This window comes from Cydia fagiglandana, chromosome 1 (genome assembly GCF_963556715.1).
Source record: "Cydia fagiglandana chromosome 1, ilCydFagi1.1, whole genome shotgun sequence".
NCBI classification, from domain to species: domain Eukaryota; kingdom Metazoa; phylum Arthropoda; class Insecta; order Lepidoptera; family Tortricidae; genus Cydia; species Cydia fagiglandana.
The window spans coordinates 2,007,551-2,020,872 of record NC_085932.1 but is presented as its reverse complement, the minus strand read 5'-3'; the positions used below and the strand labels follow the sequence as shown (position 1 = coordinate 2,020,872).

General features: G+C 39.4%; 2 protein-coding genes and 1 long non-coding RNA gene across 3 annotated transcripts; 1 reads left to right on the top strand and 2 right to left on the bottom strand.

Moving 5' to 3' along the window:
- Positions 1–100: 100 nt before the first annotated feature.
- Positions 101–1,206, bottom strand: LOC134671498 (cytochrome c oxidase subunit 7A, mitochondrial-like). Its single transcript, XM_063529396.1, has 3 exons — positions 1,046–1,206; positions 793–966; positions 101–319 (listed from the first exon to the last, which is right to left on the bottom strand). The coding sequence occupies exons 1-3, from the start codon at positions 1,118–1,120 to the stop codon at positions 182–184; spliced, it is 387 nt and encodes a 128-aa protein (XP_063385466.1). The 5' UTR covers positions 1,121–1,206; the 3' UTR covers positions 101–181.
- A 602-nt stretch (positions 1,207–1,808) lies between these two features.
- Positions 1,809–3,277, top strand: LOC134671314 (ubiquitin-ribosomal protein eL40 fusion protein). The gene is made up of 2 exons (XM_063529176.1): positions 1,809–2,104; positions 3,039–3,277. Exons 1-2 carry the CDS (start codon positions 1,879–1,881, stop codon positions 3,200–3,202), a joined length of 390 nt encoding a protein of 129 aa, XP_063385246.1. The 5' UTR covers positions 1,809–1,878; the 3' UTR covers positions 3,203–3,277.
- An 878-nt stretch (positions 3,278–4,155) lies between these two features.
- On the bottom strand, positions 4,156–5,653 carry LOC134671256 (uncharacterized). Its single transcript, XR_010099208.1, has 2 exons — positions 4,941–5,653; positions 4,156–4,533 (listed from the first exon to the last, which is right to left on the bottom strand). It is a non-coding gene; the product is annotated as an uncharacterized LOC134671256 (long non-coding RNA).
- Between the last annotated feature and the right edge of the window lie 7,669 nt (positions 5,654–13,322).

Sequence of the window (13,322 nt, the reverse complement as noted above, 5' to 3'; positions counted from 1 at the left end):
TATATTACATTTCAATAAGTTTCTACTTACAATATAGTTTTAGAATATAGAAAATTAATAAAATGGTCACTTTTGCCTGAGAATGTTACATAGAAACAACTTGTGTGATTATAATCCTTCCTTTTATTGGAATCTATAACACAGGTGACTAATACATAATTTAAGTTTTAAATTAATTGATTTAGTTCTTCTTAACGGCGTGAGAGTAGATGGTGTGGCCGAAACCGACAATGCCGAGCAGGCAGAGAGCCATGGTCAAGCGGTACAGGACACCGTCCAGGGGCCCTCCCTTCAGGAACACGGGCACATCATTGTCTTTCTGAAAAATAAATTATTAAATTAAGTAAGTAAATCAGGATTGGGTCAAAATTAGCATCCAAGATTTGAACCACACTAACCAACATACATATATACTAACAGGGCAAGTCAAATAGAATAATAGTTTGTCAATAAATGGTCTATGTTGGGGCAGGAAACCTTATTACTGAAACCTAGTGAGAAATGATTTATTCGATACAGTTATTTAACAAATATATTGACTATAAAATTGATGCAAACACGGGAAAACATTCTGCTTAAAATAGTTAATAACCATAATACAGTAAAATTCTGATAAATATTTTTGCCGGCTGTTTAATAGAAAAAAGATAACAAATTATTTGCCTTCAAGTATTGTGAATTGGTTAATTCAGCAATATTCTTGGTATGTGATATACAATATTGATATCATGATATACATGATGTGATGTTTGAATCTTACTAATTCATTGTAAATACAGAAACGTTATATACCTGGAACTGTGCCTGCTGGGAGCGAATGTTCTCGGGCACCGCCGGGTAAGGAATGTTGGTGCCAGGGACCAAACGCTTCTTGCCTCCAGTCGAGCACGCCGCCTCCGTCACCGTCGACATATGAGTCGTGTTGTACACCACGGGCACCTCCACTCGTTGCAAAGCAATTGGTGCCTGCAAAAATAACTTCATTGACAAATCGAACCACATGAAAAGTTCCCTCACGTTCCCATTTTTAGATAATGATACTTACAACTGGGAACAGTGGGGCTTGCAAGTTGCTGGCGGCAACCAGCCTGCCGGTAGCTCTGCTCAGTTGGTGATACATTTTTCTACACGAATTATAAGACTAGTGCCCGTCGAGGAAAAGATTTTCTTCGATCGTAGAAGTATTACGAAACAAGTAGTTATCACAGAGAGCTCAGTGTTGCTAATGAACATAGTGAATGTGACATATGCTGATTCAGCCGAAATAATAATATAACTTATATCGTTGCAGCAAAGATCAGGTTTGAACAGCAATATTTGCAATGATGTAATAAATAAAAGTAATCTTGCACGTGCCCTATCGTAATTTCTAATATGGCAACTTAATAGTTATTGAAAAATATTTTTGGTTATTTTGATTTTTTCGTAATGGAAACTGAAATCACATTGTTATCTTAGATTAATTAATTTATGCGTCTTAGGTAGTAAATTAATTTATTCAATTTAATATTATTGAACTAATGACAATTTTTTTGTTACTGGCGATTTGCTAAAAGACGCCATATTTTTGTCGGTGATTTTGACAGTTCTTTTCTTGAGCACGTTGGAAAAGGTGAGTGGTTATGTTCTAGTTTTAACCAAGAATCGTGTTTATTAGTTGTTCTTTCTCAAGTAGGTTGTTTTCACTAAAATCTGTACATGCTTTGATGTGTACAGTGAAACCGCTATTCTCAATAATATAAGTGAAGTTCGAATTTTGAATTCCGCGTGGCGTTGTCACTTTGACGATTCAGATTTTCTTTTGTTTTCCGCCTTCACTTCGAGAGTCAACCGTCATACTTAACTAAATGTTTGTACAATAACCTTTCCAGTTCCACAATGCAGATCTTCGTAAAAACCCTCACGGGGAAGACCATCACCCTTGAGGTGGAGGCCTCCGACACCATCGAGAATGTGAAGGCCAAGATCCAGGACAAGGAGGGCATCCCCCCGGACCAGCAGAGATTGATCTTCGCCGGCAAACAATTGGAAGATGGCCGCACTCTGTCTGACTACAACATCCAGAAGGAATCCACCCTTCACTTGGTGCTCAGGCTTAGAGGAGGTAAGTGTGAAATTCCAATAGGTTTTCTGTTGTTAGTGTCTTATTTAGCATAAGTTTATGCAATCTCTGAGCAATAAGTTTCATTTTAACTAGTTGGTTTATTTTGAGCAGGGAATTGCAAGGCTGTCATTCACTTCAATGATGTAGATTATTCTAGATATTTGAATGAACCAGAAAAAAGGTAGTTTTATAATTATTTTATTCTGACTTCTGTCATTACATGAACAAATACAACACCCATATTACAACCTATTCCAAGAGGAGACCTTGTCATAATTGACTCTGCAGACAAAATATATCTACTCTTTTTTAGGAATAATAATTGTACAGTGATTAGTGGCCCTAAAGCACAATCAAAATTATAAGTTGGTGAAGAAACTTGTGTCTTGTGGCTGGGCCCTTATACTTGTTCTCACTTGAATTGTATGATTGCAGTTCAGTACTAAAACCCACATTATGTATTTATGCAAATACCAAATTTTTATTTTCTTGTGGTTGGGCCATGAATGAAGAATGCAACATTGATTCCATTCTGGGGTGTATCTATGCTCTGTTTATATATCCCTAATTTGAGAGTATGATTGTTCAATGTACTACCCAATGATTTCGGACAAAAGTGGCATTTAGGTAGTATATTGGTTAGGAAATCTAATATCAGATGATACTCAGTATTTGGACTATACTTACTTGCGCGATGACCCAAAATGAGTCTTGGCCTCCAACACAAGAGCACCCCACTTTGCTTGGAACATAAATATTCCTTGTTTTAAAAAAGTTTCATTTGAAAAAATTATTTAGGTATTTTATAATCATAACAACTGCAGTTTTAGTTGTCATTTCATACAATTTATTTTAAAAATAAAACTTATAAATCCTATACTGAAATTCAGATTTGTCCTTTTTAATTTTCACTTCATTCATAACTTCTCCCCAGGTACCATTGAGCCATCTCTCCGCATCCTGGCCATGAAGTACAACTGCGACAAGATGATCTGCCGCAAGTGCTACGCGCGCCTGCACCCCCGTGCCACCAACTGCCGCAAGACCAAGTGTGGCCACACCAACAACCTCCGCCCCAAGAAGAAGCTGAAGGATTAGATTCATTTTTGTCTTTTCATCTGCAGGTTGACATAAAAACTGTAAACTATCCAAATTAAAGTTAAACAACTTACACAACACGGTGTTTTTCTTGGGTCAAAAGTCGTGATTCGTCATTACATTTTCGCCAAAAGTGCGGTCAAGGGTGAGCAGGTTAGTCGATTCGTCAAAGGTTCTCCTTTGGGTCCACAGCCAGTCATGGTAAAGAGGACGATTTGATAAGACTGACTAGTGGACGTTCTGATGCAGTGGACATTCTGATTCAGTGGCCGTATTGGCGTGGTCTATAATAGTGGGTGACCCTGCCTATGAAGCCGATGGTCCTGGGTTCGAATCCCGGTACGGGCATTTATTTGTGTGATAGGGCAGATATTTGTTCCCGAGTCATGGATGTTTTCTATGTATTTAACCTTTTCGACGCCATGTCAAACACAATGTCACTCGGACGCCACGTAACCGAAGTGTCAATTTGAAATTAAACTTTATGCATATGCACGTAGGTCTATGTTGCTCTGTGGCCCATTAATCCGTCTATGGCGTTGGACCTGCGGTGCGGATACATCGGTCATTGGCGTCCTAAAGGTTAAGTATTTGTACATTATATAAATCGTCTGAGTACTCGACAAGCCTTCTTGAGATTGTGGGACTTATCAATTTGCGTAAGAATGTTGTGTAAACGGGCATTTTGAGACAGTAATAGTTATTTGTTTTACAAGGGGGCAAAGTTGTTGTTTTACCGCTCGTGCTAATATTGATACCAGAGCAAGCGAAAGATTCCAAAATTGAACCACGAGCGTAGCGAGTGGTTCGAAAAATGGAATCTTGAGCGTTGCGAGGGTTTCAAAGCACGAGGGTTAAACAAAATTTGCCCCCGAGTGAAACACAAAATTTTTCACCACACCAACTCGAAGCAAATACTCGTATTAAATGTAAAATTGAAATAAACACCCAAACAACATCAATACATTTATTTATTAATTCAATTAACAATTGTACAAGAAACAAACTGATCGTATTAAGTATAATATGCAGATCATATTACACTTAATACGACCGTGAATGATATCACAAATAGGTATGATACAATTATACTCAGATCAGCAATACATTTATAACCAAGTAGTCCCTCGCTGGTGGCTGCTAGATGGCAAGTGGTCGCTCCCGCCTTGTGCTTGTCCTTTTATGACGTTGGGTTTGACAGCTCCGGATGTACGTCACGCGCAGCGTTGCCAGGATCGTCAAAGTGGTGTTGCCAAAATGCCGTGGCGACAACATCCGGCCCTCCTGGACCACGAGTTACTCCTGGAACTCGTTAGGGCCTGATGCGGAAGCTGTGAACAAAAATACACATAGGTATAACATATGTTAATTAAAACAGTGCCATTGCTTTTAGTTCCATAGCATATGAAGAGTTCGAAAGTATCTTGGTTTCAACTAAGTAATGTTATAATTACTCTAGTCGTGTATCACCAAATACTATATGCAATAGCGTTCATCACAGATTCCTATCACATGTTATCGTACAATTCATAGCTCATGGAACGTTCAAAGCTTTAGCATTAGGCCTTTTTTTTTGTAAAGTTAATTAAATGGATATTGTAAGGTAATGAATAGTTATCATCTGCACCAAAATACTCAAAGGAACGGTGAAACCATACTGGATATTATTTTGTAAACAGACTATCAATATGAAACACATTTAACTAAATAAGTTAATAGGTAAATAATATAGAATTACCTTTCATCGACAACAGCCGGTTACTCCTCTATATGGATCCACGGCTTCATATTCTCCACGCAAGCCGTTCCATCATACCTTTTAGAACTCCTTTCAGCGCCTCGAAGATCAGTGACCTTGTACCTATCTTGCCCTAAAACCTCGGTAATTTGGAAGGGCCCTTTGTACAAAGGTAATAATTTTGTGCTATTACCATCATTGGACTGACTAGGAATTTTCAGCACAACTAAATCGCCAACCTTATACTGCCTTGCCTCCTTTCTTTTTGAGTCAAATGATGCTTTCTGTCGTTCGGCATCTTTTTTAATATTATTATCGACAGTGTTTCTTAATGCAGTGACATCGATAGTACTTTCTAAATTATCATCAATAATCGCATCATTATTCATTCGAATTCGGTATCCAAAAAAAACCTCACTGGGTACTGCGGCTGTGGTTTTGTTGACAGTGCTATTAATGCCTTGTTGGATACTTGGTATGTGCGTATCCCATTTATTATTTTCTGTATCAGCGCCCATGCTGCGCAAGGCTTCTAAAATCGTCAAGTTATATCGCTCGACTTGGCCGTTCGAGCGAGGTACGGCTGTCGCAATAATATGACGTCTTATATGCCTAGCGTTGCAATACTCTGTGAATAGCTTTGATGTAAATGCGCTACCCGCGTCACAAATCAAACGTTTTGGGTTTCCGAAAATCTTAAAAATCTTATTTAACTCATTAAGAGTGCTATTACATTTCGGGGTTGAGCGAGTTTAGGTATTTTACGCGCTGCGGCAGGCCGTGCGAGCTCAGTATTCCGATCCCTTCTACCACACTCGCACTACAATGATGGATTAAACATTCTTGATCCTTCGCGAAGCATATTGAAATCAACCATAACAACACTAACTGTACTTAACTTATAAAGTCCTAAAACTGTTATTTGGTAAGTACGAAAATACTAAATGCAGTGCAAATGTACATAGGGGCTGTTCATAAATTACGTCATCTATTTTTGACCCCCCCATCCCTCAAATCATCCAAAAATCATGCTTCGGATGACTCTGTTTCCTCCTACGTCATGCTACCATCATCCGATGTCCAGACCCCCCCTCCTCCCATTTGAAACGACGTAATTTATGAATAGCCCCATACTCGTACTTATGAACGTATATTACTCGAAAGAAATTATAGGTACTCGCTTATTTACAAGAAACAAGTTACAAGAAACTGAAGATACACAGGGTCTGATGATGGAGCTGGAAGGTGGCCACGGGTACCAGTCTATCATGTAACTAAACCACTTCGTGTTTGGGCTCGTTTGATTCGTCTCAACAAGATCTTTGTCACTGAAGATACACAGGGTCTGATGATGGAGCTGGAAGGAGGCCACGGGTACCAGTCTCTCATGTAACTAAACAATTTCGTGTTTGGGCTCGTTTGATTCGTCTCAACATGATCTTTGACACAAGACAGTACTCAGGGTCTGATGATGGAGCTGGAAGGCGGTCACCATTACCAATCAACCATACAACTAAACCACATCGTGTTTAGGCTCGTTTTATTCATCTCAACAAGATCTTTGACACTAGGTGATACTCAGAGTCTGATGATGGAGCTGGAAGTTGGTTACCGGTACCAATCAACCATACAACTAAACCACTTCATGTTTAGGCTCGTTTGACTAGTCTCAACAAGATCTTTGACACTAGGTGATACTCAGAGTCTGATGATGGAGCCGGAAGGTGGTCACCGGTACCAATCAACCATTCAACTAAACCACTGATTGTTTAGGCTCGTTTGATTAGTCTCAACAAGATCTTTGACACTAGGTGATACTCAGAGTCTGATGATGGAGCTGGAAGATGGTCACTGGTACCAATCAACCATGCAACTAAACCACTTCGTGTTTAGGCTCGTTTGATTCGTCTCAACAAGATCTTTGACACTAGGTGATAAACCAAACACGAAGCCCAAACACGAAGTGGTTCAGTTATGTGATAGACTGGTACCCGTCGCCACCTTCGAGCTCCATCATGAGACCCTGAGTAGTATCTTGTGTCAAAGATCTTGTTGCGACGAATCAAACAAGCCCAAACACGAAGTGGTTCAGTTACATGGTAGACTGGTACCCGTGGCCACAGTCCAGCTCCATCATCAGACCCTGAGTACTATCTTGTGTCAAAGATCTTGTTGAGACGAATAAAACGAGCCTAAACACGAAGTGGTTTAGTTGCATGGTTGATTGGTACCGGTGACCATCTTCCAGCTCCATCATCAGACCCTGAGTACTATCTTGTGTCAAAGATCTTGTTGAGACGAATCAAACGAGCCCAAACACGAAATGGTTTAGTTGCATGGTTGATTAGTACCGGTGACCACATTCCGGCTCCATCATCAGACCCTGAGTACTATCTTGTGTCAAAGATCTTGTTGAGACGAATAAAACGAGCCTAAACACGAAGTGGTTTAGTTGCATTGTTGATTGGTACTGGTGACCACCTTCCGGCTCCATCATCAGACCCTGAGTACTATCTTAAGTCAAAGATCTTGTTGAGCCGAATCAAACGAGCCCAAACACGAAGTGTTTTAGTTGCATGGTTGATTGGTACCGGTGACCACCTTCCGGCTCCATCATCAGACCCTGAGTACTATTTTGTGTCAAAGATCTTGTTAAGACGAATAAAACGAGCCTAAACACGAAGTGGTTTAGTTGCATGGTTGATTGGTACCGGTGACCACCTTCCAGCTCCATCATCAGACCCTGAGTACTATCTTGTGTCAAAGATCTTGTTGAGACGAATCAAACGAGCCCAAACACGAAATGGTTTAGTTGCATGGTTGATTAGTACCGGTGACCACGTTCCGGCTCCATCATCAGACCCTGAGTACTATCTTGTGTCAAAGATCTTGTTGAGACGAATAAAACGACCCCAAACACGAAGTGGTTTACTTGCATGGTTGATTGGTACTTGTGACCACCTTCCGGCTCCATCATCAGACCCTGAGTACTATCTTAAGTCAAAGATCTTGTTGAGCCGAATCAAACGAGACCAAACACGAAGTGTTTTAGTTGCAAGGTTGATTGGTACCGGTGACCACCTTCCGGCTCCATCATCAGACCCTGAGTACTATTTTGTGTCAAAGATCTTGTTAAGACGAATAAAACGAGCCTAAACACGAAGTGGTTTAGTTGCATGGTTGATTGGTACCGGTGACCACCTTCCGGCTCCATCATCAGACCCTGAGTACTATCTTGAGTCAAATAAATACATATAGAATGTCAGGTCGTTTCAAATATTTTTAATCCTGTCCGGTAGTTTATTAAACTGTACCATTATAAATTATAATACTATAAAAACAGTGCTAGGATCAAAGTCTCTCGTTGTGGTTTACACGCACACAGTATAGCGTTTTACACGGCGCCCGCCGCACACAATGATAAAAAACCTCGTCGTCGCCGTTGAAAATGTGCGGAGCCGACCGACACACGTCGTACCTGTACAAGCTCTGCCGCGGCACTGAACTGGCGAGCGCGCGTCATCGGTAATATAGAGTAGTTTTCAAAAAATTGCCAAAAAATTATAGTAGAATTTCATAAACACTAATGTATACCAAAAGTATAAGCAAACGTTGCAGATTGCTTGAGTATGAAAATGACTTCGATATTAAGTAGATTTTCGTAGAAATTGACACTTGTTTCGGAGAGAAAATTGAGTTCGTTTTACTTTGATTTTCTCTTTCTCAAAGGTATGTAGGAAAAATATCGTTTGATATGCCTAAAGTACAGGGTATTAGTAATACAAAATAGCCAGGTTTAGCAGAGTAAACTTCTCAACTTTTCCAAATAAGAGCTTGCCGTTCAGTGCTTCACGGGGTTTTTCGGAAACGACCATCAGAAAAAAATTCATTACTAATTTAATAAGTCCTTTTTCCAATATTTACAACGATATTTAAAAAGATAAGAAGACGCTTTTACTGGAACAAGTACTCATTGTTTCTAATAATGAGCACAAAGTCCTGAATTTCGTCGACTAGTATCATCAATTTTGCATTATTTCGACTTTTCTTGTAAGAGCGCTCTTAATCACTACTATACTTTTTGTGTTTTTAACCGCCGAAATGAATACAAATTTCGTGAAAGAATCTACGAGTACTAATAAATAACTATTCTGTTGTGTTGTTTTTACAAAAGGGCCAAGATGGTCCACGTGCAGAGTATGAAAGGGCCTTGCGTATTTCGGAATTGGAAATAATTTACCGGGTTTTTTACCATGTATATTTTTGTAATAAATGCAATTAATACAATTTTTTATGTATTTTGTAACAGTCTTTTTTAAACGCGGAAACCAGAATTTTGCTCGAATTCTCTCAATAGTTTTATCTACTGCAAAATGCCCTACGTCGTCATGGTTTGCACGTATTACATGCCATATACAACTTTTTGGAACCAACCAGCGCCTTCCATACTCTGTACGTCGGTACACTTTATTACCCAATACCTCGTATTCATTAAAAATCCGTTTATTAGACTCGGCCTCCCCTGACAACAGAATATCGCGAATACTACAGATAGCTGCATCTTGTAACTGAACTGACAATAACCAGTCACCTTCTGTAATAGACATCACGGATTCAGTTTCGTTATCATCTTTCAACGGGTTCCGGCTTAAGGCGTCTACGTGCTGCATTTGGCAGCCAGCCCTATGACTTATGTCAAAAGTGAATTCCTGCGTATACATACAACACCCATCTACTTATACGTGGTACTATATTTTGTTTACTTAACGCATATTTAACCGCATTACAATCTGTAGTTATTTTAAATTGAGTGCCTATTAAATAATGACGGAATCGTTGTAGCCCTGTCACAATTGCTAATAATTCCAATTCGAAGGAGTGAAACTTCTTTTCATCTTTTGTAGTTTGGCGGCTATAAAAATGAACTGGCCTTTCCCCATTTTCGGTCAATTGCATCAAGATACAAGCTACTCCGTCCTGACTCGCATCTGTATAAAGATTAATAGGCAATTTAGGGTCAAAAATCTCAAGCACAGCATTGTTAATCAGTTTCTCTTTTAGATCGGTTACAGCTTTATCTTGTTCGGAACCCCAGTGCCAACTAATTCCTTTTTTTAATAAGTTAGTTAATGGTTTGCAAACTAGGGCGCAATTTTTAATGAATTTTCTAAAATAATTAACTAGTCCCAAAAATTGGCGCAACTGATGTACTGTTTTAGGAGTCGGATAATCTACTAACGCCTTTAATTTTTTTGAACTCGGCCGAATGCCATGTTCAGATATTTCGTATCCGAGAAATGTAATGTTATTCCGAAAAAATGAGCACTTTTTTAAATTTAAAGTTAACCCGTTAGTTACTAACAAATCTAATACCTGTTCTAAGCAAGCTATGTTTTCCTCCAACGTTTCTGTGGCTATTAGTAGATCATCCATATAACATATAACCTTTCCAAATCGCAAATCGCCCAAAATAGTATTCATTAGCCTTTGAAATACCGCAGGCCCATTGCAGACCCCGAACGGCATTCTAATAAACTCAAAATGAGAGTCGCTAGTAACAAACGCAAGTTTGTGCGCATCCTCTGACTTTACCCCAATTTGATAATACCCGTTTTTTAAATCAAGGGACGTGTAAAACTTACATCCTCGTAACCGATCTATAAGATCGTCTATCGTAGGCATTGGATATTTCTCTTTAACAGTTATTTTATTTAATTGCCGATAATCTATACACAACCGTTTTTCTCCCGATGGTTTATCTACTAACAAAGCCGGGCTAGCGTAGGCAGAACAGCTGTGGCGAATGATACCGTTTTTTAAGAGTTCGTCTGTAAGTTCCCGTGTTTTTACCTTCTCAGCTTCTGACATCCTATAAGGCCGTTGACAAACCGGCTTATTTGACGTCAGTTCAATTGACAATTCTACACAAGATGTTTTGCCCAAGCTAGTCATGTCTTGCGATGTACACTGAGGGTACCTTGACAAAATATTATTTACTATAGTTTGATGCTCGCTAGATAAATCACTAATCGAACTAATGTCTACACTATTTACGCTTAAGGCCTGTGCAGGATCAAACGTTAAAGTATCTCCTGAACGAGTGTACATGATGCTTTTGTTCTCCGTGAAATTACGTCCTATTAACAAATTACATCCATTCAACATGTCAACAACATACAATGTTATAAATAATTGTACATTGTCTACCTTCAAGTTAGCCGCGACTGCTTCGGTGGCTTGGAAAGAAACCTCATCTCGAAACCCTACTAAATTAATAGGTTTTATTTTGAATGGTTGTAATTTGCATCGTTTTATTACATCTGCCGTTAAAAGTGAGCACGCACTCCCCATATCAAAGAACGCATCGCACTCTGTATTATTTAAATCTACCTTCTTATGAAATTTTTGTTTTGAGTGCGAACCGGAATGAATCATTTTAACCTCAACTTCTTTTTCAGGTTTAGGCTTCAATTTAGACTTGCATGCAGCTTCTAAATGACCTATTTTACTGCATAAATTACAACGAATAGTATCTTTCACAGTACACGTATTTCTTTTGTGCCCTGTTTCACCGCAACGATAACAAGCCATGTTATTTAAATGATTGCCACTGCTAGAAGATGCCTCAATTTTGACGGCAGGGGACCTATCATTGCTATTAAGGCTTGACGAGCCACTGTTACGGTACGCAGGCTTAGGTGCTGTATACGAATGAGTCTTTTGAATAGGGGGCTTATCAGTAGCGGTGTACGTTCTACCATGCAGAAATGCAGCTAAATCTTCACAGTATCTAAAGTTCCCTGCTTCAACTGCCGTACTTATACTGCTATCTCCAATCGAACCGACAATGATTGAATTGATATCTCTTTCACTGAATCTTAGCTGTAATCTGTCAATTTTACCCTTTTGTTGAAAAAAAAAACTCGTAAAGAGACTGATTAGGCAAGGGCTTTGTGTCAACTAATTGTTTAATCAAGTTGTACAGGGTGTCTGGCTGGAAATTTATTTTTTTAAATTAAATTAAAAAAAAAGTAAAAAACAGTGCCAAATGTCAGTTACGTCATTCGAACCACCGACTGTGCGGATTTGTTAGCCACAATGCCCCGATGGTCAGAAGTGCATCGTGCGTTCGTTATCGAGTCGTTCTTTAAAGGTGGCGATTCTTACGTTGTCGCTCGTCGACAGTTTTGTGCACACTTCAATATTCGACGAATGAGTGATGGACCAAGCGTCAATTTAATTCGTTCTTGGGTTAAGAAGTTCCGTGCAACTGGTTCCGCTATGAACAGACCTCGCCCGGGGCATACCCGGACTTCAAGGACCCCCGCAAACATTGAACTCGTTGAAAGAAGTTTACGTGAAAATCCCCGACTTTCGATACGCAAAAGGGCAGCCTCATTAGGACTTGTTAGAGCAACTGTCCATGAAATTTTGAAAAAAGACTTAAAGTTTCATGCCTTTAAAATTCAAATCGTCCAGGAATTGAAGGAAAATGACTTTGTGTTACGCAAACAGTTTAGCGAAATAATGTTGCAAAGATTTCGTACCGTAAATTCGATTTTTTGGAGTGACGAGGCTCATTTTCACTTAAACGGTCATGCTAATAAACAAAACTGTCGTTACTGGTCTCCAAGAACACACAATCCACGAATGAAACATCAAAAACCGCTGCATTGCCCCAGAGTAACTGTGTGGTGTGCTTTGTCAACGCATGGGATTATCGGACCATTTTTCTTTGAAAATGCCCGGGGACAAGCGACAAATGTCAATAGCGAAAATTATGCAAGAATGATTACGGATTACTTCTTACCGAATCTGCGAGCACATCCATCGTTCTCATCGCACACGTGGTTCCAACAGGATGGGGCAACCCCACATACGGCTAGAGCTTCAATGGATTTATTACGGCAAGCTTTCCCTGGAAAACTAATCAGTCGGTTTGGAGACATCCCATGGCCACCGCGGTCGCCTGATTTGACCCCGATGGATTTTTTCTTATGGGGCTATCTCAAAGAAAGAGTTTATAACAACAATCCGCGTACTGTTGAGGCCCTAAAAGAAAACATTGGTAATGAAATCCGCAACATTCGACCAAATTTGCTTCAGAGTGTGGCGAGAAACACGAGGCTTCGCTTCGATCAATGTCGACAACTCGATGGAAAACATTTGGATAACATTATTTTTAAAAAATAAAATCCGCATCATTCCTTAAACTGCGGATGTAATTAATAAATATATATACACAATAATACGATTTTTAATATTGAAATTATAAATCTGCAGCCAGACACCCTGTACATACACCGTTTTGTTTGAAATGTATCCGACAATGTATTCCGCCATTGCCGCCATTTCCATGACGTCCACCGAGTCTCATTTTTT